The sequence below is a fragment of the Piliocolobus tephrosceles genome, chromosome X, assembly GCF_002776525.5.
Source record: "Piliocolobus tephrosceles isolate RC106 chromosome X, ASM277652v3, whole genome shotgun sequence".
Taxonomy (NCBI): domain Eukaryota; kingdom Metazoa; phylum Chordata; class Mammalia; order Primates; family Cercopithecidae; genus Piliocolobus; species Piliocolobus tephrosceles.
In genome coordinates, this window is record NC_045455.1 from 91,648,299 (window position 1) to 91,675,907 (window position 27,609).

Here is a 27,609-nt window from a genome sequence, read left to right on the forward strand (position 1 = left end):
GAAGTAAGAAGGATTGGGGCAGAGATCAATGAAATAGAGAATAGGAAAATAATGGAAAAAATAAAACCAAAAGTTGACTTTTTGAAGAGACCAATAAAATCAACAAAACTTTAAGAAAATCAGACAACAGTCAAATTACTAAATTCAGAAATGAAAGAGAATATTACTAAAGTCTTTACAGAAATAAAAAAGGATTATAAGAAAATACTATAAACAGTCATATGCCAACAAATTGGACAAATTAGATAAAATGGAAAAATTCCTAGAAACACATAAACTAACAAAATGGACACAAGAAGAAACAGAAAATCTGAATTGATCTATATAACCGAAGAGATTGAATCGGTAATCAAATACTTCCTGAAAAAGAAAAGCCCACAACCAGACAGCTTTACTGGTGAATTCAACCAGATACTTAAAGAAGATACACAGGGGGCTGATATCTCTGCTCACCAGCATCTGAGACTGGCAGACATACAGGCCAGCCTATTTCCTACCATCTGTGTTTAAGGACAGCTCACCGCAGTTCTACTGCACAAAGTAGAAGCAAAAGTTCATCACGTCAGACCACAGTCCTCAAATATGCTGAGGGCTGAGTTTCCAAGCTAGTACCTGATACCATTTTCAATGAGTTTCTTTTTTGAACTGTGTATTAGTCTGTTCTCATGAGGCTAATAAAGACAAATCTGAGACTGGGTAATTTAAAAAGAAAAGACGTTTAATTAACTCACAGTTCAGCATGGCTGGGGAGGCCTCAGGAAACTTACAATCATGCTGGAAAGGGAAGCAAGCATCCTTCTTCACATGGTGGCAGCAAGGAGAGATGCCAAGCAAAGGGGGAAAAGCCCCTTATAAAACCATCAGATCTTGAGAGAACGAACTTACTATCATGAGAACAGGATGAAGGAAACTGCCCCATGATTCAGTTATCTCCCACTGGGTCCTCCCACAACATGTGGAGATGATGGGAACTACAAGACAAGATTTCGGTGAGGACATAGCGAAACCGCATCAAACTGAGGGCACATCAAAACCAGTACAGCTACGCAAGCTTTTTCCCTATGGGGAGCAGTGTTGGAACACTGGTTTATAAACACAGAACTTCTGAGCTTGACTCTTCTTTTAAGTTCCCTTGGTAGGCACTGCCCTAATTATCAGCCCTTTTGTGATTTAAAATGTAAGTGAATCAAGGCAGAACCCTAAGGTGGCCCCAAGCTGTCTCTGTTCTACTATTAATACTGATGATTCATAACTATGCTTTCATTGTGAGCAGAACTCACCCCTAAGAGGTAAACTTTTATATCATTTTTTTCCCACTTAGATTGTTGAATGAACTTGTGTCTAAGTGCTGTGAGCCAGGGTCAGTAAAATGAAATGTAAGAGATGAAAGACTATCCCTGGAACAAAACAAATGCACATGACAATGGCACTGATGGGATCTCAACTGGGGCACTGAGGGGTGGAGGTGATTTAGTTATTTAGAACCACACAGAGCAGGACTCGTCCTGGAGATACCCTACGGAGGATCTTCGCACCTTTTCGCCATCCGGCAATTCTGATTTAACTATTTCTGCTTTCCTCTGGCTGCCTGCCCATCATTGTTTTATTGCCATCCTCAGCCTGTTACTGTGTGTTGGAGGAAAACCAGGAAGAAAATGTGAAATGTCCTTCGTGAAACTGGAGGAGATGTTTATATCTGTTCTGAAATTTAAAGCACTTGGTTCCTCTCACGTTTATTTTAATTCTCAAGTTCTTACAAGAGTCACTTTAAAAAGTTTCCTTTAGATTATTAATAAATATTACTCCCTTTTACACAGTATTCAAAGAGACAGAATGACAGCTAATGTTCCAAAATGGTTTGCATTATCCCATTTTTATCTTCTGAATTATAGGCAGAAAGGTCCAAATCTTGCAATTATGTGAATCAAAGCTCTCCACTGCATTCACAACAGCTTTCATCAAAACATGTTGCTGAATTTATGAAACAGAAGAGTTATGCTATTAGAAGAGTAGAAACTTCTTTAAATAACACCTTCTTACTCTATCAGTTCTTAGATGCTACTTTATCTCTGCTCTTGGAAAATCTTAGGTAATAGCCAGTGGCTTAAAATCTCTTCTCAGAGAGAGAGATACGTTTATTGTTATTAGTTTGGTACTGACAGAACCTTACTTTGGATCAAAGGGTTAAAGATAAGAATGCAATATCAACATATTAATTACAAAGAATAGTTGCTTTTAATTACACCTACTGATGAAGCAGAAAATGGCAGCACTGTCTAGATAAATTAATATATGTATGAAAAAACTGCATTAGCAGAATTGATGTGGTAAATTTTCATGTGCCTGTGAACACACATTAAAGTTGTGCTTACATGAACCTGATTTTGCTCAATGAGGAGTAAACTGGAAACACATCTATTCCAAAGACCTGACCTGATTTTTTTGCTGGAGCTCTGGGGTAAATATATACTGACAAAAAACTGGAAGCATTGCTTATTGATAAATTTAAGCACTCAGGTTCTGAGTGATCATAGTTTAAATTTTTAAAAAGATTTACATAGAGCTTCCCTCCACTGGCCCATGTGTGGTAACAAGCACATCAACAGGCCATCATCCCTCTTTCCTTCCCTCTTTCCTGGCTTTAAAACTTACTGGAAGATGCTGCATAGTAATGGTTAACAGCTTTGCAGCCAACAGTCTGGGTTCACCCCCGGCTTTGCATGTACTAGCTGTGTAACCACCAGCAAATGACAGCCTCCTGCCTCAGTTTCCTTACTGGTAAAACCAAGAAATAACAATATGTACTTCACAGGATTTGTGTGAGGGCTGAATGAAGTACTGCACATGAAGGGTGAGCATGGAACCTGGCACACAGTAAACTGCCGTTAAGTGTTAGTAATGCTTTCTCCAATTATTATTCAGAATCAAGACATTATAATGATTATGTCAGAATCGGGACTGTCTCTTAACTGAAATCACCTATATAGTGGATAGGCCTTTGAAAACGTGATGGAATGAGTGACTTGCAACTAACTGTTGATGCATGTGTCCCCATAGCCCTCAAGTACTAAAGTTAAGGAGGAGAATTAATGATTAAAAACAAACCAAAATAATCTGTTCCAGAAGTTTAGACCTCTTTCTTATAAAGGCATGGACACTGTTACAGATAATCCTCGACTTAACAATGGTTCAATCTAAGATTTGTTGACTTTACAATGGCGTAAAACCATTGCAATTTTGACAGTGTGTGATACAGTATTCAGTAAGTTACATGGGATTTTCAACATTCTAATAAAATAGGCTTTATGTTAGATGATTTTGCCCAAGTGTAGGCTAACATAAGTGTTCTGAGCACATTTAAAGTAGGCTAGGGTAAGTGACGCTCTTCGTTAGATTATGCGTACTAACATATTTTACTTATATCTTCAATCTGCGACAAATGTATCTAGATGTTGCCCTGTCGTAGGTCAAGCAGCATCTGTACATTTATCTAAGGATCTCAAAGGACTTCACCAAAACGATTTCTTCACTGGTAACATCAAGCAATGTTACATAACAATAAGCAACAGTTAGCAAAATAATTAAACTCAAGGAATATCGTTAATGAAATGGTAAAGTCATTACTAAGAAAATCCTGGCCAGGAGCAGTGGTTCACACCTGTAATCCCAGCACTTTGGGAGGCTGAGGCAGGTGGATCACTTGAGGTCAGGAGTTCAAGACCAGCCTGGCCAACATGGTGAAATCCCATCTCCACTAAAAATACAAAAAGTTAGCCGGGTATGGTGGTGCATGCTTGTAATCCCAGCTACTTGGGAAGCTGCAGGAGAAATGCTTGAACCCGGGAGGCAGAGGTTGTACTGAGCTGAGATTGCGTCACTGCACTTCAGCCTGAGTGACAGAGCCAGACTCCATCCCTTGCCAAAAAGAAAATCCTTCATCCGCAAATAAGAAAACATTTAATTATTTGTCAATTACATAAGACAGCTCTCAGAGTACATAGCTGAGATGCCTCCTGCCAAAGTTTTAAAGAAGTCATCATGGTAAATGTTCTCACTCAAGGGATATGGAAAACAAGCCCCGGATCTGTATTCATAAGATTTTCCTTCAATAGATCATTAGAGAATTCTGCACAGGCGAGACACAGCTGACAGTACCATAACTGAGCGTAATTTTTGTACAAAGATTCCAAAATCTTTCCCAGAGGCCTTTATTACATGAACCAAAACAGTATGACTATTTCCTCCCTAGCTGCTTGGGTACTAAGACCTGGGTTTGGACTTATTAACTATGTAGCAACAAGAAAATAGCAACATTAATGAACATTAAGAAAAAATAACATCACACATTTAAAATACATGCAAGAAAAGAGGCACTGAAGGAAAGGAGATTGACAGAAATGAACCTGAAAAAAAAAAAAAAGGCAGAGAAGAAACTTGTATTTCCTTGGACCTATGTTTTCTAGTTCTATTACCAACATTCAAATGGTCTCCCTCACTTACTGCAAAATTATGGCAGGAAAAAAAAGGGTAGTGAGAGGAGCATATGGGAATTATCTTTGTAGACAAGCCAATTTGATTTAATTCATTCAAAGAATGGATTGGTGGTGCTCACGTGAACATCTGGGGCATGCAGTTTGCCAGCATGGGAAGACAGAGGCCTACTTGAGAGGAGAAGGTGTAGGAGAGAGGTGGTCAGGAGAAGGAAGACGGGACGCCACCTGGCCCAGCCTAGCATTTATAACCAGAAAGATCAACTCAGCTGGTGCCTCCCCTCTCTCTTTGACTGTTTGTTTTAGTTTTAACTAGAGAGAATCACACTCTCACTCAAGCTGGGTGCCAGTTAGTAGTCGAGGAAGGTTGTCATAGCACTTAATTGGTGATAAGCTGGCAGCATAAAGTTACATAGAAATCTGGCAGGTTCTAATCATTCTCATTAACACAGCTAGCTTCATTTTCTGACCTCTATTAGTATCCTGTTTGGTTACTAAAATTGATTTTTAAAAGTAAGCTAGAAGTCACCAAGTCTCTATTTGGAGTGTGTAGATATGGGACTGGTTCCCTGTCCAATCAAGACCATTATTTTCCATTGTGAACTTCCTCCAGCTACACAAACGGCCTCCCACAGCATGTTTTATAACAGAGCCTCTCGGGCAGCCAAACCCCTTTCTCTTGCAGGTCAGCACCACCCAGAACATCTCCGATGCTTGGCTTGACAGCACTACAGTATCTTAGTCAGGTGTCAATGCTGCCTGAGGCTATAAAGTGAGTTGATGGTCCTTACTAACCTGAGTACAGAGTTTTGTGCTCATGTCAACAGAGTTCTGTTTTGTTCCTAAGCCAAACCCCACAGTATCATCATTCATTCTGACTGCAATAATAAGTCCTTTGTATTTCAATTGCTAGAAAAATAAAGAACAATTTTAGCATATCCTTTCAAATCCAGCCATGTGAGTGCTTGGAAATGGTCTTTCCAAATCCTCTGGGCTCTCTCCTTCTCTCCCTCCCTCCCACCACTGCCTCAGTTCTTGCTATCACCCGCACCCTCCAGGGCCAGGCCAGGGCACGCAGACCACTGCCCTGCTGGCCAAATCTTCTGGGGGGCCTGTCTGGTTTGTGCCAGGTGATATTGGCTGGGGAGCTACCTAGGGAGGAAGCACCAAGCATGAACTCCAAGAGCTATCATCTTTCATAGTCTGCTCCTAACACTGGTGGGGGAGTCCAGGGAAAGGGTAGGATGAATCCCCTTGGCACGTGGCTATAGCTGTGCACGGCAGGGCTCCTGAGGGGAGGCAAAGGAAAGGAGCTATGTCATGAACTGGTGTCCCCAAGGACACCTGCTACCGGGCTATATGAATTGGCGTACCCCACACCTGCGGTCACCCAAGAGCACCAAAACTGAGTGGTTACCAACTCATTCTTGGCTCTATGATCAACAGTAAGTGCTAAAGAATTTAAATTTTTTTTTATTATTATTTTTTGAGATGGAGCCTTGCTCTGTTGCCTAGGCTAGAGTGCAGTGGCATGATCCGGGCTCAATGCAACCACTGCCTCCCAGGTTCAAGCAATTCTCCTGTCTCAACCTCCTGAGTAGCTGGGATTACAGGCCCACACCACCATGCTCAGCTAATTTTTGTATTTTTAGTAGAGATAGGGTTTCACCATGTTGGCAAGACTGGTCTCGAACTCCTAACCTAAAGTGATCCCCCCTCCTCACCCTCCCAAAGTGCTGGGATTACAGGTGTAAGCCACCACACCTGGCCTTAAAATTTCCTTAAATTTGACTTTAGTTTTTATTTATTAGTATAAAATGTGAATGTTTCCACCCAGAAAATAAAAATTAATTATTGAATTGAACTAAACAGCTCTTATTTCTTCTCAACAGGACAAAAGCAAATTACAGATGGACAAGATACAGACATAAAGAGTTTTCCACTCTGTGATGTGCATGTGTATTAATTACCCAGTGGAGCAGCAGAAATGTTGGCATGATGTGGCAGTAAAACTCAAGAAAAACAGGACCGAAGGGCACCCGGCAGCCCAGGGACAGGACCCCGCAGCATGATGGGAGGCTGAGGGAGCAAAGGGGTCAGGAGGATGGTTCAGAGGTGCGGGGTAAACTAAGGCAGCAAGAGGGATCGTGAAGCAAACCGGGGACCCAGAGGCATCAGCAGAAGGGAGGAAGTCAGGGAGGGAGCTGCTACGGGGGCTGACCGCCACCGCAGCTGAGATTTGGTCAGTTCCTCAACCAAACTTGGTTTCTCCTCTTTTCATCTTGCTTCCAGATCACTTGGCCTAGAGACCTGCCGCCCACCAGGATGGACTAGGCCAAATATGATCACGCCTGTCTTTGAGTAAAAGAAAAGAAGACCGGAAAAGCAATGACCACGGGGAGGGGCTGGCAAGGCAGGGAGGAGCACCCCAGGCCTCAGCGCCTGGCCCGAACTGCAGGGCTGACGGAAGGCACCCCAGTATGCCGGAGCAGCTCACTGCTTCAGGTTCCTCTTTGGCACTTGCTGGATTGTAAGTACAGCTGTTTTGTACGTTAATTACCATAAATACCATCATTAACATTGAAAACAATTAAAAGCTGCACAATGGCAGCAGATTACCTACAGTGTCTCACAAACATGAGAAAGTAAAGGAACCTTCCCTACCGGCAAGGATGTTTTACTTTTTAATATTCTACGGACCCATAAGGTCTTGCTGTGTTTATCTGACTGATGAAACAATGAAGCTTTTAAACTTCTGCACCAAGAAACAGAAGACACCATCAAAGAAACACATTATTATGGCCTTGAACATCTGTGCTGTGGGAGCGCAAGCTCAAAAATAGTTGTGCTTCATCTGGGGCTGCCATCTGGGAATCCAACAGAGACCAGAAACTTGGGCCTCTGCCCTCCCAGTTTCACCATGGACTCTCCTTAACCCTTTGCATGCCAGGCTCCATTTTGGGCTCAGGCCTCCAGCCCCTGTGGAAGAAAACAGGGCGTGTCCATTTCCCCTCCCATTTGGAGAAGGCCATGTGGACACAGGCAGGTGGTAACCTGCGGACCCTGATCCTGTGAGGCTGCCTTCCCTGTCATCAGTGGATAACTCTTACTTACCTCACGGCACTATTTGAAGAAGGAATCTGTGAAATTATTCTCAGATGATGAAACTCAAATTATTTCCACCCATTAACTTCCAACTAAGAAAAAAATGTGTATCTGCGCACAGTTTGGTATGGTGGTTTGAGTCTAGACTGAAAAGAAAATCTGGATTTAGACAGTGTTTCCTGCTCTCTTCTATGCCAGCAGAATTGATACGGCTATTAATTCATTTATAATTTTACATTTGACAGGACTTGGGGCAAAGCACAAAAACTCCAGGTTAGGTTAGAAAGAGAGTGTTTTTCTTGAGACTTGGAACAGGAAGGCGATTCAGTACTCAGACCCAGCACTATTGCCTCTTTTACAATTACTAGCATCTTCATTTTAAGAAACGGGGATGAAGAAAAGTTAAATAACGTGTCTGAAAATTAAGCGTTAGGACTCCAAATCAAGCCTTCTTCACAGCGAAGCCTAAATGAGCTTCCACGAAAAACATCGAGTAGATGGGTCTGCATTAGTCTTGGGATATCAACTGAGATCGTCATGAGAAAATTGGTAATCAGAGAGAGCTTACCCTGATTTTATTTTTCAGGCCTTTATCTGTGTCCCCGGGGCCTAAAATCATAGAAAACACTCATGATAATGTCAAAGCTTACGGGAGAATATAAAAGCTTAAGTTAACCTCGTTCAAATATGTGTTTCATTTGGGTTTAGGAAAAAAAACAACAACTCTAATTTTCATTGACTATCTGAAGAGGCAAACAAAACATAACTAACATTATAATATTATTAACACATAACTAGTAAATACATAAGATTTATTTAAATTAAATACATTGAATTAGTTAAATAAACTAATAACCGACTCTTGAGAAAGGGGTGAAAAGCCACACTATTTCTCAAAGCACATACGTGTTCTGTGCCAGCTAAAAATGCTCTGCTGAACTAGGAGAGCGAGTTCCTGCTTCCTCCCTTGCTCCCCTCCACTCTATTTCCAACAGCAGTCCGAGGAAAGTTAAATACATCTTCACAACAGCCCAGGAGCCCTGTCCGATACACCCATCGACTCAGTCACCAGCTGTGGCCTCTGCTGTGGGTGTCTCTGCCTCCTCCCCTCTTTCAGGGCCCTGTCCCAGGGTCACCTTAATAAACCTTCCCTCAGCTTCTTATTGTAAATAATACCTCCGCCCTGCAGCCTCAGAATCTTAACTCCCTGAGAACTGGGAAGTTGGCCTGTGGTTTTCACCAGGGCAGCCCCAGTGTCCTCATCAGTGGCAGGGACATCTTAGCATTCTAGATAGCTGTCCCTAAAGGAGATGACGAGCAGATCATTTACAACGTGGGGGAGGTGGCTTTCTGCAGCACTTCGTTAGTATCTAGACTCGCATTCTGCACCCGAGACAGACTCCCTGACACGTTTCCTGTGTTAAACAGTCCAATACCAAGAATTTTAAAAAGCAATTTTTCTCCTTTTGAAGAAAACCATGCCTCCTTCGACCCCTGGCAATATTTTCAGGAATTATTTTCAGTGGCATTTGAGAAAGTTCAATACTGAAGATTTTTCAGAAAATCATTTAAAGAGAAAATTTCATAACATAACCTGTTGGTCTCTTGACAGAGAATGAAGCAAGGACAGGAAACACTAGCATACACATGCACACATTTTACAACAGCAGCAGAGCAAAAAGATGCCTAAACCATATCCTTGAGACAGCTCACTAAGGGACCCCTCTGAGGCCACCCCAAGACCAATGTTTAAAAATCGTCACTTTCCTTATGGGAGGGTGACAGAAATGTTCTGTATCACGATGGGCTAAAAGATTACACAAGTTATACATCCGTCAAAACTCACTGAATTTTACACTTAAAATGGATGCATCTTCTTGTATATACATTATATTTCAGTAAAGTTCAAAAATTATTTTGAAAGTTAAACTTCCTTTTAAAATTATAATTATCAAGAAAAAATGTTTCTTAAATATTTAATGAAGAAAACTGCTGCATGACTTATAATAGATAAAACTCTCATGAATACTTAAAATATTTTCTCTGAGATAATTGAAATCATAAATCAAGCAATTAAAATAATGTTGTAGACCAGGCTCTGTGGCTCACGCCTGTAATCCCAGCACTTTGGGAGGCCAAGGCGGGTGGATCACTTGAGGTTAGAAATTCGAGACCAGCCTGGCCAACATGGTGAAACCTCGTCTCTACTAAAACTACAAAAATTAGCCGGGCGTGGTGGCACACACCTGTAATCCCAGCTACCTGGGAGGCTGAGACAGAAGAATCGCTTGAACCTGGGAGGCAGAGGTTGTAGTGAGCCGAGATCACACCACTGCACTCCAGCCTGGGTGACAGAGTGAGGCTCCGTCTCAAAAAATAATAATGTTTTAAAAACCCAAAGTGGGATGTTATCTTCTAAACTAATTAATTCCTGTTTGAAATTTGACTTCGAGCTTCCATTTTTAACTTTCTAATGCCCTTTTCAAACTCTGAGGTATTTTACCCATTTTTTTTCAAGTGGGATGACTCAATTACATTTTATTTATCGTTTCAGAATTTTTCCTAATTTATAAATTATTTTAAAACTCTCTTAATCCTGTCGCCCGGAGTTTACGTGGAGAGGCAGTATCGAGCCTGGCCTGTCTGTGCTGCCAGGAAGGCCTGGGGTAGGACTCGTCTCCCCTCCACGTCACCGTGTCCTGTGGAACGAGGGCTTTAAGGAAACACACACCATGGACGTTATGTGAAGGGCAGGCTGAGAAATGCAGACGAAACGCCTGGTACCTTTCGGAATTCAAGAAATACTTGCGGCCGGACGCGGTGGCTCAAGCCTGGAATCCCAGCACTTTGGGAGGCCGAGATGGGCGGATCACGAGGTCAGGAGATCAAGACCATCCTGGCTAACCCGGTGAAACCCCGTCTCTACTAAAAATACAAAAAACTAGCCGGGCGAGGTGGCGGGCACCTGTAGTCCCAGCTACTCGGGAGGCTGAGGCAGGAGAATGGCGTGAATCCGGGAGGCGGAGCTTGCAGTGAGCTGAGATCTGGCCACTGCACTCCAGCCTGGGCGACAGAGCGAGACTCCGTCTCAAAAACAAAAACAAAAAAAACTTGCTATTTCACACTATTCTGGAACTTCTTTATTCCCTTCTCAAAAATGATGTTACTCAAGTAAACCCCCTAGGAAGTAGCTAGACACCCAAATGTAAAGATAAAACGATCCCAATCCGTTGGTTAAGGTCGCATCCCCTGGTCTTCCTCAGAACGTGAACCCGAGAGCTGTCTCCCCGCAGGGTGCAGGCCCTCACATGCCACCTCAAGAGGGTAAATGCTCCCTCTACGAAAAGGAGTGATAGAGCCTGAACTTTGAGGAGATCCACTACAGGTTTGGCATCAATCATGAGTCTGCTTTCCTCCATAAGCTCACATTTATTTTAAGCATTTGATGGGGACACACACAAATCACTGATCCATGTGTGTGGCCACAGACGGACTGTTTCACTAACCCGTTGGTCTCTTGACAGAGAATGAAGCAAATATAACTTTATTTCACTAAGCCCACAACTTAATGAAACAGTCCTGCTGGGTTTGATATTTTTAAATATCAACTGTACTTAATCTGAAATTCGTTTAATTTAGTGATGCCCTTTAACAAATCACAACCTGTTTATTGTGAGTAAATATTTAAGCCAGCTCAATGGTTTGAAATTGAGTCTCTAACAGAGACTGAAGATAAAAGACAGATAAATGAGATTTATTGGTGACTAGGTAATAATCAACTGCTACTGTTCTCAGAAGGCCCCATCAAAGGCTCAGGCACACAGAGACTTTTTCAAGAGCAGCTCCAGATTCAAGGGGTGCTGTCAACTCATTCAGTCAAGGCATTCGACTTTTCCGTTTTTACTGATAACAGACAGAGTCAATGACTTACAAATATTTAGCAACTTTTATGGGAAAGAATTGCTAAATTTGAAAGGTTTCAGTTTGAGAAAAAGGACATTTCTTGGGAGGCAAGAATGAATGTAGGGCACATGTGTTAAAGAAACTTTTTAAAGAATTTGCTGATTTCTTTAACTTTAATGAAACTAGGGCTATGGAGACATATCTGGAGAATAAATGCTTGAAATAACTAAATAATCCTATAAACCAATTACATTTATGGTGCATTTTTTTTTCTCTAAACAGGCCAAGACATTTAAACTGCTCAGCTATCGTTTTTTGTTTTATTTTTTATTTTATTTTATTTTTTGAGACGGAGTTTGGCTTGTCACCTAGGCTGGAGTGCAATGGCATGATCTCGGCTCACGGCAACCTCTGCCTCCCGGGTTCAAGTGTTTCTTTTGAGTAGCTGGGATTACACGTGCCTGCCACCACGCCCAGCTAATTTCTGTATTTTCAGTAGTGACACGGTTTCGTCATGTTGGCCAGGCTGGTCTCAGACTTCTGACCTCAGGTGATCTGCCCACCTTGGCCTCCCAAAGTGCTGGGATTACAGGCATGAGCCACCATGGCTGGCCCCAGCTATTGTTTTGAACATCCTCAGAAAATGAGGAGTTTGCTGTAACAAAATTTTCAACATAGTTTCAGAAAACAATTGTTTACCTCCATAAGCAAATAACCTTGAGAGGGTCATTTTTTATGTAAATCATTTTTAAATGAATTACAACAGTTTTCTGCTTCCTTGAAAAAGACTTCATGGTCGGGTGTGGTGGCTCCTGCCTATAATCCCAGAACTTTGGGAAGCTGAGGCAGGTGAATCACTTGAGCTCAGGAATTCAACCTCAGCTCTACTGAAAACACAAAAACTAGTCAGGCATGCTGGCATGCATCTGTGGGCCCAGCTACTCAGGAGGCTGAGGTGGGAGGATCGCTGGAGCCTGTGAAGTCCAGGCTGCAGTGATCTGTGGTGATTGCACCACTGCACTCTAGGCTGGGCTAACAGAGTGAGACTGTCTCGAAAAAGAAAAACGATGTCAACGAATGTAATGTGATCATCCCTGCACTCCTTTTTGGGGTTCAGAATGATCATAAGAACTGTAATTATCATACTTAGGGGTATTAGAGAGAAAGCCTCAGGGGTCAGTCATTAGGATGAAAAGGTCTGTTTGCTCCACACTAAAAGGCATCAAATGACAATGTGTTTGGAGTTCTTCATGCTGCTTTTTGTGAGTGTCTGACTCCTCCCTGCAGGCTGCGCTTGCACCTCCGGCTGCCTCGATTAGCTTGTCCTCTCTCTTCCAATCCTCTCCAGCATGGCTGGTTTGGTTTGGTACAGTAATGCTTGCAACAAAAAATAAATGAGTTCCAAGGGAGCGATTAAAAGGTGTCCTCTTGATAGAGCTATAGAGCTGGGACCGTGTGGAGAGACCTGCTTTAAGTTTCAGCTGTGTTTATTTGGTTTCCACATAAGCAACCTTTGACTACTACTATTTTAGATTATTTTCAGTGAAATAATGAAATCTCATGTTATTGACAAAAAGAAAGAGATACAGTAAAGAAAATCAGGGAACTCTAGACGATGGGAGGAAGAGGAGAAGGAGCAACAGTAACTTAAACCAATCATAAATGAGTGAACAATGGAGGGAATCCCTGCTTTGAACCTCCCAGGAAGGCCTGGTTGGGTCATCTGTCTTCCACAAACCATGGGCTTTCCTTTGATCTCATTGTCTTCCTATTCCCTGCCCTGAAAGTTCTGTTTCGCAGTACAGAGCTAAATATTTAAGACTTGCCTATAAGAAGCGCCCCTTCTCTGCTGCCTCAGATACTCATTGAAAACGCACAGTAGCAGTTATCTGTTCCTGAAACAATACCCGAAGCAAGGCCCCTTAAGAGCAGCTGTGCCAGTGATCCCCTGGCTGGACACTTAGGAGTCTTGGTCGGAGGACCACAGCCGACTTGAAAACCCTCAGTAAATGGAGCCCTTAATTAGTCCTCTACACACTGGCTTTGTGGGCCTGTCATGCAGAGGCCCCAGGAAGTCCTCTTGGAAAAGGCGGCCGTTAAGTATTAGCAAACTCATCACAAACAACTCCAATGCAGAAACAAAAAACCATCCACACACACAGTAAAAATCACAGAACGTTCCCAGCAGATGGAAAATGCTTTTGGATTATCTGTATCTCATCTGCGTCTCATTACGCAGTCATTTTACTCTGATCAGATTCAGTAAATGTGTCCGTGCCCAGGATGAAGAGGATACCAAGAATTGGCTTCTTAACTCCATGGTTTGGCTGAAATACTCAGGAAAGAGCTGAAGCAACTTGGAATTCAACAGGAGGGACTTGCCGCCTCTCCCTCGCCCTCCCACATTCCCTTCTCTCCCTTCTCCTTTAAAGAAAACCTGTATCGATTTCAAAATGCTCCCGATTTATTTCCTTTTCAATTTGTTTTTGTTTGGTTTAAAAGAGGTACTCTTACTTACCAGGCACCCTTACGTTAAAATAATTTAACCCTGAATGTCAAGAGACAAAGAGATGAGTACCTTCGGACACAGAAATACACTCATGGGCATCCATCGTTCGTGCGTGAATAAGGCATGACAGCTCGCACAGAAGGCGACAGCAGTGTCGTGTGGAATAGGGCCAGCCTCAGAAGTCCAACTGTAGGCCACATACCTGTGTGACTCTTTACCCAAACAAGTCATTATATGAAAAAAGTATATCCGAAGTAGCAGAAGAATCCAAAATAGTGTGTCCAGTGTAATTACGCCCATCTTTTCAAAATCAGTGGCACAGATAGAAAAAAGGCTGAAAAGAAAACCGTCAGAATGCTGTCTTTGTTTTTGTAATGATCGATGCTGCAAATGCTTTGTTTAGGGGACTACTGGGGTTCCCTTCCACCACTGGCTTTTTTCTACTAAATGTTAAAAATTATCTTTAATGAGCAAATACGTCTTTTAAAAGTCTATTTTGAAATTGCCTTTGTTATTTAAAGTATATTTTAAACTTCCTTTAGAAAATAATAAACTTTTAATAATGTGATTTATTACTTATTAGTGCAAACAACTGCTTGCTGTCTTCTAAGACTGTGAAGCCCATGCAATTCCTAAGAGTTGCAGGTCGGCGCAGCTCTGGCTTTCCTTTCTTCCCCACAGTGATTTATCTGATCCCTTATCTCCCCAGAACCACGTGGCTTGTCTTACAAAGCCCCTGAAAACAAAGCAAACATCTAGGTTAAACATACTTAAATAAAGTTGTACTCTGGTGAAAACCGCTTTGAATTTTTTCAAAACCATTTGTTTCAACCACAGTATTTGTTCCAAATTAAGTAAACATTGCTAAAAGAAATCATACTAAATCTGCATTTCTTATCAGGCTGAAGGCAGGATACGGTTCTAAACTTTCTTGTGTGTTTTTCTCTATTTCTCCTTGAAGCTCTAAGTGGGCACAGGTGATTAGGGACTGAAGTTACCTGGGGGAACAATGCCTGCAGCAAGCATTTCTATGTAATGGGTGTCTTTGTATTTATCTGCCATTTACAGGAGCGTCACTCATCAACCCTGAGCTCCATGCCCAGCCAGTCGGTGTCACACATTAATGCTATCAGTGCCCAGACAGAGGGGCTATGGCAGGATTAGCATCACAGATCCATTGTTATCGGGGAGGCGGGGCTTACAGCAGTTCATCTGGTGCGGGTGGGGCCGGAGGCCTCAGATCAAGATAGAGAGGGGAGAGACTGGCCTAACTCGGGTCTCTTCAGCCTTCGGCCTCCCAGTCTAGCCATCTGAGCTGCTGCTTTTTTACCTTTTCTTTTTTTTTTTAATTGTTGTTTTTTGAGACAGGGTCTCACTCTGTTGTTCAGACTGGAGTGCGGTGGCACAATCACAGCTCACTGCTGCCTCAACCTCCTGGGCTCAAGCAGTCCTCCCACCCCAGCCTCCCAAGTAGCTAGGACCAAAGGCACACACCACCATCCCTAGCCAATTTTTTATTTTTTGTGGAGATGGTGTCTCACTATGTTGCCCAGGCTGGTCTTGAACTCCTGGGCTCAAGTGATCCTCCCACCTCAGCCTCCCAAAGTACTAAGATTACAGGCGTGAGCCATAGCATCTGGCCCCCATCTGAGTTTCTCAGGCACAAAACTCCATGGCACCCACTTTCTGGTACCCTTCAGTGCTCACCCACCAGGGGAGGTGAAGCCCCAGAAGACAAACATCAGAGCCAGACGCACCATGAGATCCTCCCTGACCGGGACAACTCCAAAGCAGCAGACCCTCCGAAGAGCACATCTGGGTCACGGCCGAGGAAGGCAGGGCCATGGTTTGAAAGAAGGCAGGCCAGCAGGTAGACAGGCATTACCGAGCTTGCCCCAGGGCAGGTATCGTGTTGCTGGACTACTCGTTCATTTAGTTCTATCCAAAATCTGCAGACCTGGCATTTTCCAGAGTCAACAGAGGTTCAAAGAGGGAAGACTATTGGCCCAAGGTTACACCATCAGTACAAAGCGCAGCCAAGATGTGAATCCAACCCTACTGGCAACACAACCACAGCAGGCAGGTACCACTCCGCTTCACAAGGGGAGACGTCGCCCTCAGGGAGGTGAGTGCTGGCCACACACAGGCCACAGACGGGTGTGGTACTGGGGTGGTCCCTGGGGCAGCTGACAGAAACGGGAAATCCAGAGCGAAGAGACCCATTAGGTTAGGACAGACAGCCCTGCAGACCCTGAGAGCAGCTGTAGCATGCAGCACGCAGGGTCTCCTTCTGCAGGGGCGCGGTGTGCCACGAGACTCCGGGCCACCTGGGACCCCCGCGGAGGGCTGCTCCTGCTTCCAGAGAGTTCTTGCCTCTCCCACTACCAGGTATGTCCTTGAAACAAACCCCATTCCTTAAGTTAGCTTGAGAGGCGTCACTTTCTTCTAGCTGAGAGTCTAGCTGACAGTCTAAGTAGCGCAGGAACGCCTCGGGGGGGAAGAAAAAAATCACTGAAGCAGCAGCTCTTTGTGGACGAGCTTAAAAAAAAAAAGCCCAAAGTGGAAGAAATGAAAACATAAGGCGCCTTACAAAATTTTCCCAAAAGACTCCAAAATCTCTTTTGAGGAGATTAGTTGTGTTCTGGAATTACTGCCAAGAGCTGTGCCAAAGGCAGCAAACTTTCTTTTACAGAGATAAGGACTCCTGCTCACTGAAGACGACCAGCCTGTCTTGCTTTGTGATTTGAAAGGCTATCAGCTGTGCACACTGCAATTTTTACTTTGACGAATAGCTTATTTTTCCTTGGTTTCTAAAAAGTTTCATATACGAAGAAACATACACATACACACACACACACACACACACACACACACACACACATATATATATATACTGGTTAATTTTCTTTTTAAAATACTAGGGACTTCACACAACACTAAATTACTAAGGACTTCACAAGGCACTAAACGTTACATGTGAGATCTACCTTCAAAGGCAAATTTGTGATATTTATGGTATCTGAGCTTAGCCAGAACCTCGAAGGCAGAAAATCCCAAAGCCTCAGAGTTCTGACTTGATTGTATTAAATATAAATCCAATAAATTAACAGGAAAAAAACCCTCAGACTTTCTGACTCTAAAGTGGCAATACTGCCTTCACGGAATTTCTGTGCAGCAGTCTGGGCTGCAGCGCATGATTTTAACTCAGCTTCCTGACAGAATGATGGCTGGGCTGACCCACAGGCAAGCCCAGGTCACTGCATGTTAAACTGGCAAGAGGGCTTGTCCTTTGATGGGCTGTGTAGTGGCATAAAGACACTCCTTCAGTGTCTCTTACATGCTAGATTTTTAGTGTTTTCTTTAAGTGATTAATATTGAAGAAAACTATATGAGAAAGAGTCAATGTATAGGAAAGATGAGATAGCTTGGTTTTCCTTAGGGAGCTTAGGGAGACAGTAGATTGTGGTGAAAAGAATTGGACTGGAATTTGAATAGTGTCTCTGGCACTTAGCTGCCAACAACGGAACGGGACTAACCTCTCTGGACTAGTGTTCTCATTGACAAATTTGGACTGATGATAGGATTATTGAGAAAATTAAGTAAAACAGAACAAGTAAAGCATGTGCATTGTGCCTGATAACAGGCATTCAATATTGCATTTATTATTTGTGATGAATTATTTGGTAAATGTTTACCTATTATAAAAATGAGGATCAATATACATTTTCTATAAAAGAAAGTCTTCCAATGTCTTTTGCTTTTCTATCACTTCAAAGGAAGAATAGAAAGTAATGCATTTTGGTAAAGGACACACTAATATGGACTGCAAAATTCCATGACACTCTTGGAAAGAGAAGCACTGTATGACCTTATCAAATGACGCACTAACTTTCAATTAGTTCAGAGGGGACTTTTACCATAGCAAGAAGCAAGAGGACACAGCCCATGCATTGGAAATGCCATCAAAACAATGCTCCCCAGAAAGGCATGAGAGACCTGGTGTGGGATAAAGACGCCTCCTCCAGCCTCCCTCCTGCCCTTCGCTCTCCCCTGAGCCATGAAGTGCGGCTCTCCTGAGCCCTGCTGTGGCACAGACAAGCATGCGCTGCCACATAGGGGCCACTCACCGGCTCCCTTCCTGCGGGTTTTTATTGGCCTGGTTTGTGTTTAGGATTAAAAAGAGTAAGAGGTCCCTCTTCTTCCTATTCAAAATTGGTGCTGGTTGATAACTTGAAACAAATACTTTTTATATCTACACAAAATACATAGTCAAAAGGAGTAACTAATGTTCACATAAAGAGGAAAAGGCACAATTTTCTCACGTGCAGTTGCATCCCCAGCATGCAATGAGTTCTCTTTTCTCATGTGTTTGTTAAATGAGAAAAAAGAAGGAATGGATGAAGTGAACTAAGTTCCATTTAGTGACACACAGTGAGCGCAGGTGACTCAGAGGAACTTTTCTGGGAAGGCAGAGATGCCACCACAGTCCTTTCTGGGGAGTAGGAAAGGAAAACCCAGGAATTCATGGGGCCAGGGCAGGAAGACCTGCGAGCGAGCGAGGATGCGGGCCGCCTGCTTCATCACAGTCGCCTGCATTCCAGACTCAGGATGCCAGGGAAGGCTTCAAATGGAGCAGAGCGGAGGCGCAATGTCTGCACTCCACTTCGACATTCAAATCCCTGGGCTCGGTTTGCTGACCGAGGCACACAACAAAGGGGCTCTCTGTCCTGCTAGAAGCCTGATAAAAGAGGACACGCTGTACACCCCACAGGAGAGACAGACTTGGCTCCATCTGCCAGAGAAGAAAGGTTTACACATTTAAACTTTTTCACAGGCCTTGGCTCTGCCTGTGTCGTGTTCACTCACAGTGTGGTTCGTAAGGAGGAGGAGGGTCTCCACAAGGCACACACTCCATGTCTTGAAAGCCAACAAGTTTTGTCTTCCTATAAAATCTAGAAGAGAGAGGAAAATACTCCTTGTTAGTTCTTTCATCTACGCTTACAGTTGTGGTCGTAAATTACCAGCAGTCTCCATTACCAGTTCTATGGTTAAAAGTACACAGAGGCTTAAATAATAGTATCTTAAGTAGACACATTTTTGGACAGGAAGCAGTGAACACTTAAGAAATATCAAATTCCCCTAAACATAATTTTGCAGATGCTTCTCAGTGCACTTCTTCCATATTGGGGTGGGGGTGCAGATGGGGGGATAAAAACTCAGTGGTCTTCGACGTTTCTATTGAAACTTAAACTACAAAACACCTTATAAATGAATAAAGAACTAGTTTTTAGCATTTGGAATTCAGACACGAAAAAACCAAGCAACCATAAAAGCAATGGAAAAATGTAGGGAAATCCTCATACAACCTTGATACGGGAATGTCTTTCTGGGCAACAAGAAACCAGCAGTCAGAGTGGAAGAGATTAACAGCAATCACACACATACACACACAGATTTTAAAGACATCTGAAGGGCAAAAATAAATAAATATGGCATTGTCAATATAGGTAATGGTCAAAGATTGAAAAATTGTCCTAATGACAGTACTGTCTGTACCTTCAGTCTATAAAGTAAAACTTAAAAATCATGACGGTGAAAATGAACACTAAAATTGAAAAATAAGCAAAGAACTTTCATTCCCAAACTAAGAATGTTTCATAATTTAAACATTTCATAAACTGAAAAGCATGACGCAACTAAATTTTTTTAAAGAAATTTAAGATGGAAATGTTTAACTTCATTATTAATCAAGTACATTCACGTTAAAATGAAAATATATCATTTTTACCTAGAAAATGGGGAAAGTGCTGGTGTGGGTGTAGGCCAATAGGTATATGTATATACTGCCTGTGGGAACATAAATTGCCATTTTTAGGAGGGCAATTTAGCAATGTGTCACTAGAACCCAATAAAATAGTTTACATTTCTTATCTAGTAATTTCCTATTTAGAAACTCATCCTAAAGAAATAATCAACTGGGTAAAGATGTTTGTGTAAGAATACAATCACAACATTGTTTATAAAAGAAAAAAAGCTAATTAGGCACAATCCCAATGTCCACCAATAGAAATAACCAATCAGGGTAGACCCGATAGAATGCCAGATGGCCTTTAAAAATGATGATGAAGACCCACCATACACATTTTTAAAAATTCATGAAATATCATTAAGTGAAAACAAAGGAATACATATGATATAATTCCATTTCATGCAGGCACGCACTTTTCTATCAATTTTCTCAGATTGCTTACCCATACATATAAAAATAGTTACGTGTAGCTAGGCACAGCGGCTCACGCCTGTAATTCCAGCACTTTGGGAGGCTGAGGCAGGTGGATCACCTGAGGTCCGGAGTTCAAGACTAGCCTGGCCAATATGGTGAAACCTCATCTCTACTAAAAATACAAAAAATTAGCTGGGTGTGGTGGTGGACACCTGTAATCCCAGCTCTTCGGGAGGCTGAGGCAGGAGAATGGCATGAACCTGGGAGACAGAGGTTGCAGTGAGCCAAGATTGCACCACTGCACTCCAGCCTGGGCAACAAGAGTGAAACTCCATCTCAGAAAAAAACAGTTATATGTATATATTTGCAATGAAAAAAGTTTGCACGTATATTATACACTGAATATTAACAGTGACTATTTCTAGATTGTAGGAATTCAAGTGATTTTCTTTTTTTCATACATACAACATAAATTTTCCATAACAAAAATAGTAATATAGAGAACAAGTCTACAGAGGCAGGCAGATGCAATTATTTTGTGAAAATGGATAATGTAGTAGCCAATCTATATAATTTATGGTAGAAGCAAAATTTGCATTTGAAACTAGGTAAATTATCTCAAATGCCCAGATATACTCAGAAATTGCTCAACATTCTATTTTCACTGGATTATGACAATCTTTCCAAAGGATATATAACACAGTGACTTCCCACTAGATATTAATGAAATTACTCATTTTGGAATTTATGAAGTAAAAATGAAAAAAAAAAACAAAGTTTGAGGACTCATACTTCCTGATTTCAAAACGTAATACAATGCAACAATAATCAAAATAGTGTGGTATTGGCATAAAGACAGACAACTAGACCAGCGGAACAGATAAGACAGCCCAGAAGTAAACCCTTGTGTATATGGTCAATGACTTTCAACAAGGTGCCAAGACCACTCAGTGAGGAAAGAACAGTCTCTTTAAGCAATGCTGGAGAAACTGGACATCCACATGCAACAGACTGAAGACCTAAAAGTATAAAACTCCGAGAAGAAAATGCAGAGGAAAAACTTCATGACATTAGATACGGCAATGATTTCTTAGATATGACACCAAAACCACAGGCAACAAGAGAAAAAAGTTGACAAATGGGACTACATTAAACTTAAAATCAGAGGACACAAACATTCCTATGAAATGGAAGAAAATATCTGCAAATCATATGTCTGATAAAGGGTTAATATTCATATTATATAAACAATTCCTATAAACTCATCAATTAAAAAATCAACCTAATTTAAAAATGGGCAAGGGACTTGAATAGACATTTCTCCAGAGAAATGTCTTTGGAGAAATATCTCACATGGCTGACAGGTATACAAAAAGATGTTCAACATCACTAATCATCCCTGAACTGAAAGTCAAAAGCCACATGAGATATCACCTCACACCCATAAGGATGGCTACTACCAAAACAGTAACAACAAACAGATAATAACAAGTGTTGGCAAGGATGTGAAGAAACTGGAACCCTTGTATACTGCTGATGGGACTATAAAATGGTGCAGCCACTATGGAAAACAGCACGGAGGTTCCTCAAAATATTAAAAACAGAACTACCATATGATCCAGCAATCCCACTACTGGGTCTATATCTAAAAGAACTCAAATCAGCGTCTTGAAGAGATACCTGCATGCCCGTATTCATGGCAGCTCTATTCACAGTAGCCAAAAGGCAGAAGAAACCCAAATGTCCATTGATGAATATGGATAAACAAAGTATTGCACAGAATGAAATATTATTAGTCTTAACAGGTAGTGGGTACCTGTCACATGCTACAACGTGGATAAACCTTGAGGACATGATGCTAAGTGACACAAGCCTGTCATAAAAGGACAGACACTGAATGACTCCAATTCTGTGAGGTACTTAGAGTAGTCAAATTCATGGAAACAGAAAGAAAGGTGGTTCCCAGGGGCTAGCGGAAGAAGCAAAGGGGAGGTGTTTCACAGACACAGAGTTTCAGCTTGAGAAGATGAAAAAGTTCTGGGGATCTGTTTCACAACAATGTGAATATACTTGACTCTACGGAACTGCACACCTAAAAATGGTTAAGATGGTAAATTTTATGTTACATGTTTTTCATCACAATAAAAAATGCATATAAATTTTTTTTTTTAAAAATCACAGGACAGTATAAAGGCACCTTCTTCTTTAAGATGTCTTGCTAAACACTGTAACATATCCAAACTAATACTTCTATCTTTTCAGCCAGAAAACTGGCCAAATAGAAGTTCATTGAATTAAATATCAAGAAAGCACAAAATAGTGTTTTATACATAAAAACTCATTTCATGTAAAAAGCAAAAAAAATTAAAAAACAGAAATATCCAACATTCTCAAGAACAAATATTGGGGATATAGAAATCCATCTTTTAATTCTTAAAAAGTTAGGAAAATGGGAGGTATTGAGGATCAAGTATAGACACTACTTAACATTTTAAAAATAAAGAATTCTGTGACTAAACAGTTTTGAGGTCTGAGTTTTCCCTGACAATCAAATAAAATACGTTTGCCAAAAAATTTCTAAAAGTTTGAGGATCATGAGACAAATGAGGGTAGAAGGTTGTCATGTTTTGAATGACCATTTTTATTTTTAATTAATTAATTTTTTAAATTTATTTTTTGAGATGGAGTCTCGCTCTGTCACCCGGGCTGGAGTGCAGTGGCGTGATCTCAGCTCACTGCAGCCTCTGCCTCCTGGGCTCAAGCCATCCTCCCACCTCAGCCTCCCAAGTAGCTGGGACTACAGGTGTGCATCACCACCACGCCCAGCTAATTTTTGAATTTTTTTTAGAGATGGGTTTTCGCCATGTTGCCCAGGCTGATGTCACACTCTTGAGCTCAAGCGATCCACCTGCCTCAGCCTCCCAATGAAGAGGAGTTTTTAATTGAATGGAACCCAAACAGCACTGGTCAGCCTAATGAACAGAGTGTTTGAAAACTGCTGTTTTAAGAAAATCTGGCTGTAGACCATTAATTCTTCAATCAGTGAGTGTACTTCTGCAAGGAGATGACATGCTATAGAACAACTCTGGTTTTACAATGACCTCACTTAACACAATGTTGAAGGCAGTTACTATGCCCTGTGAATCACAGTCAAGTCAGGGCGGGATTTTCTGAAGCGTCTGTGAGACACTGGATGACAGCATTGCTCTGTCCTGGGCTCTTGCTAGCACCTTGCTTCATGCTGGTCAGTCAGCCTGCTGTTTGTGTTCCTCAACAATCCACAGCAATGGCCCCTTATTTGCAGGTGAACAAATGCTAATGACAAGATTAATCATTAGAGTAAGAGTCTAGGTCCTAAACAGTGTCATGGTTACTAGCACAGACCAGAGAGCTGAGGCGAGGGGATGCGAAAACCCAGGCAACTCAGGCAGCTTCCAGGAGCAAGGGGTCTGCTGAGGGTAGGGTGAGGGTGAAGTGGGCACACAGCCCAGGGCAGAGGCAGTCCCTGTGATTCCCCGTCAATGAGTCACGGAAGCCCCAGGGGTGAGCTCCCAGTGAAATGAGACATGCACCTAAGCATGGGGCAGAGGAGCTTCGAGGTGAATCCCAGTTCTTTCATTTACAAGCTGGGTGATTCTGGGAAGTCATTTACCCACTCCGAGAACCAGTTTCCCTCTTTGTTAAGAGGGGATGGTAAGAAGCCCTACTTTCCACAGTGGTTCAGATGATAGTAAGTGCTCAATGTTAGTTGTCATTGTCACCAGAAGAAGCAAAGAGCTGGCGGGGGCCAGCCTACTCTTCAGGGCGGGTTCCAGTTCCCCTGAGCCAGGAAGGAATCAGGAACCAGGCGCCGGCAGAGGAGCCTGGAGGCCTGTTGGTCACACTCTGAAAAAGTCATGCGAAGTTTTCACTGGCCCCAAAATCGTCAATTGGTCATAATGTCCAACATTTCATTAGGGCTTCCAATGGCTTAGGCACTTGCTAGGCATTTTACATGCCTTCTATTTCTAATCCTTCTAACAGTTCCGCAGGGTGGATTCTTACAGCATGGCCATTTTACAGTGAGAAGAGTGCATGTCAGAGAAGTTAAATGACTGGTCTAAAGTCACAGAACAGATGTGGGAATAAGGGGACCGGCTCTCTCGAATGACTCAAATTATGAGCAGAGGACAGAAGATTTCCACACCCTACCTGCTACTGACAGGGAAGCAGCTAGTGTCCTGGGGCGCCTGGGCCTATGGGCAGCAGCAGGTTCTTGCTAGAGAATGAGGCCACAGGAGGCAGACTGGCATCAGAAAGAGCAATGCCCACCTTATGCCTGACTTCTGCATTACTTTTTGGGGAGCAATATGCATTTTGCTCACGTCTTTCTGCCTCCCAGTTTTTCTGCTTGTAAAACGGGTTTCAACCATTTGGTTTCTTCACAGAAGTACAGTCAAGTTGGAAGAGTACTTTGAAAACACTTTGGAAAGACCTGGGGAAAAGTCACTATGTAATTATGCCAGCCTCATGTACCAACGCTGACTTAGAAAAGAACGGGATTTTAAAGTAATCATATAAATAAACTGTGAAACATCACTCAACTGTCTATTCACTTAAAACCTTCCTGTAGCTAAGTATTTACTTAAAGAATAAACAAACACTGTAGAAACTAGAGCAGCGGGCTCAAATGACAGTGACCACAGGGAAGCAGGAGGAAGCAGGCACGGTGGAGTCCCGGGCAGACCCGCTCCCCTACTCCGGCAGCACAGCCCTGTGTGGGCTCTATAAAATCCCAGTCCTCGATCAGGCCTTTCCCCACCTTCCCTGGGCACTGCCTACCTCAGCCCGTACATCCCCTGAGGACCTCCTCATCTCCCTACCCCCAGATGAAGAGAGCAGACTCGCACCGACAGGCTCTTACCAGAGAACCGGAGAACACGAACATCAGAGGTGTGTGAGGTGTTCAGTTCATGTCCTCAGTTAGATTTGCACAAGATCAAAACTCTGGGTAATGCTATCCATAGATATTGTCACAGGTCTGAGATTATAGACCATTCTTTTTTTTTTAAAGCACAGATTTATTGACTGATACTTTATATACCATGCAATTCACCCATTTAAAGTGTACAACTGCATGGTTTTCCGTATATTCACAGAGCTGTACAATCAATTTAAGGACATTTTCATCACCCCCAAAAGAAGCCTCATAACTTTATCAGTCACCTCCCATTCCCAACCCTCCCCAACCCCAGCCCTTAGGCAATACTAATTTCCTTTCTGTCCCTGTAGCTTTGACCATTCTGGACATTTCAATAGAATCATGTAATATGCCGTCATTTGTGACTGGCTTACTTCACTTAGCATAATGTTTTCTAGGTTCATCCATCTCGCAGCATATGTCAGGATTTCCTTCCTTTTCACTGATGAATAATATTTCATTGTTTGAATATATCCCATTTGGTTTTTCCATTTATCAGTTGATAGACATTTGGGTTTGTCTTAGTCGGTTTTGTGCTGCTGTAATAGAATATCACAGACTAGGTAATTTATAAACCACAGAAATTTATTTCTCATAGTTCTGAAGACTGGGAAGTCCAAGATCAAGAGTATCTGGTGTCTGGTGAGGGCTTTTCTGCTGCACCCTTCAGAGGGAAGAAATGCTGTGTCCTTACGTGGCAGAAGGTGGAAGGGCAACAAAAGGTACAAATTCCCTCTGTCAAGCCCCTTTTTATCGGGGCACCTTTCTGAGGGGAGGGCCCATCATGACCTAATTACCTGTTAAAGGCCCCACCTCTTAATACAATCGCATTGCCGATACCTGAGTTTTGGAGGGGACACATTCAAACCAGAGCTGGGCTGTTTCAGTGTTTTGGCTGTTATGTAAACTGCTGCTACGAACACTAGTGTACACGTTACGACGTGTGGACGTATTTTCAGTTCTCTTGGTTATATACCTAAGAGTCAAACTGTCAGGTCACATGGTAACTCTATGTCCAACTTTCTGAAGGAACTCTAGACTGTTTTCCAACCTGGCTGTACCCTTTGCTGTTCCCACCAACAGTGTCTGAGGGTTTCAATCTCTCCATGTCATCACCAACATTCCAGTCTCTCCACGTCATCACCAGTTACTGTCTCGCTTTGGTTGGCTATAGCTATCTTAGTGGGGTTGAAGAAGGTGGGTTTGATTTGCGTGTTCCCTGATTGTTAATGATGCCGGGCAACTTTTCATGTGCTTATTGGCCATTTGTATATTTCTTTGGAGAAATGTCTATTCAAATCCTTCATTCTTATTTTAATTGAATTATTTGTCTTTTTATTATTGAGTTGTAAGAGTTCCTCACATATTGTACTTAAGACAGTTCCTTATCAGACATATGATTTGCCAGTATTTTCCCCTATTTTGTGGGTTGTGTGGTTGTGTTTTATACTTCAAAGGGTTTCCTTTGAAGTACAAAGTTTAAAATTTTGATAAAGTCCAACAGAGCTATTTTTAATTTTGTTGCTTGTGCTTTTGGTGTTAGCCCACTACCTCTTACAGCTCCCTAGGTGCTGTGTCTCTGTATATGATCATGCTGGACCCACTAGGCTATTTTCTACTCTGCTTCCACCCTTCAGGCCCAGAGCTTTATCTCCCCTCTGGCCTCAACAAGACCCCAACCCCGGGACATCTGGTCAAAACCACCCTGATCTTGCGGTGATCTAGTTAGAGTCTTTTGTCTGTAGTGCCTTGCAGCATGAATTCTGACGTTAGACTCCCATGATGTAACTCCCAGACTCACCACACACAGGTTAGGGTGATCTTGCCTGAATAATCTTAATCCTTAATAAGTCTCAGTTTCTTCCTTTTTAAAACCTTGTGAAAATTAAAGAAAAGAATTCATGAAAAGTACTTGGCCAGGTGCCTGGTCCATTGTAAGTAATAAATGTTCGCTGCTCCTACAATGCAGTTTCGGGTTGTTTCTTACTTTTGCAATACAGACTGGCTTCTGATGCTCCAGGGTTTCTGATTCTTCTCTCTTCTGTCTTTGGTTAGTAACTCTGGCTCCACTCTATCTCCATTAAGCTCTAAGGATATTCGGCTTCATCCCGTTCTCTGCATACTTGGTGTAGCAATGGCTCCTCCAGCTTTCCAGGTCACCCACCTTGCCACCCTGAGTCCAGCTCTTCATCCAGACTCTCTCCTCCAGCTGTCGGTATTAATCCATCCCACAGTTACTTAGAAGCCATAAGGATTTTAACTTCCTCCTCCCTGGTGCTCCCCCTGGCCCAGGTGTGGCCCCCTCCTTTCCCTGGACCTGGCTGCCTTATTGACAAGTCTGTTTCAGGCTTCTGCATTCGCACCTGCTCGCCCCTCCCCTGCTCTCTGTAGCGTGGTGCGCTGCGCTCCCCCCTCCCCT

The 27,609-nt window shown here is 42.5% G+C and overlaps 1 protein-coding gene across 2 annotated transcripts in view; it reads right to left on the reverse strand.

Moving 5' to 3' along the window:
• The window catches only part of TNFRSF19 (TNF receptor superfamily member 19), an 89,985-nt gene that overhangs the window by 26,314 nt on the left and 36,062 nt on the right, over positions 1–27,609 (reverse strand). For both annotated transcript variants that reach the window (XM_023190279.3, XM_023190280.2), the window contains one exon: positions 18,874–18,959. In XM_023190279.3, the coding sequence (XP_023046047.1) occupies positions 18,874–18,959 (86 nt within the window). The remainder of the gene's footprint in view (positions 1–18,873; positions 18,960–27,609) is intronic.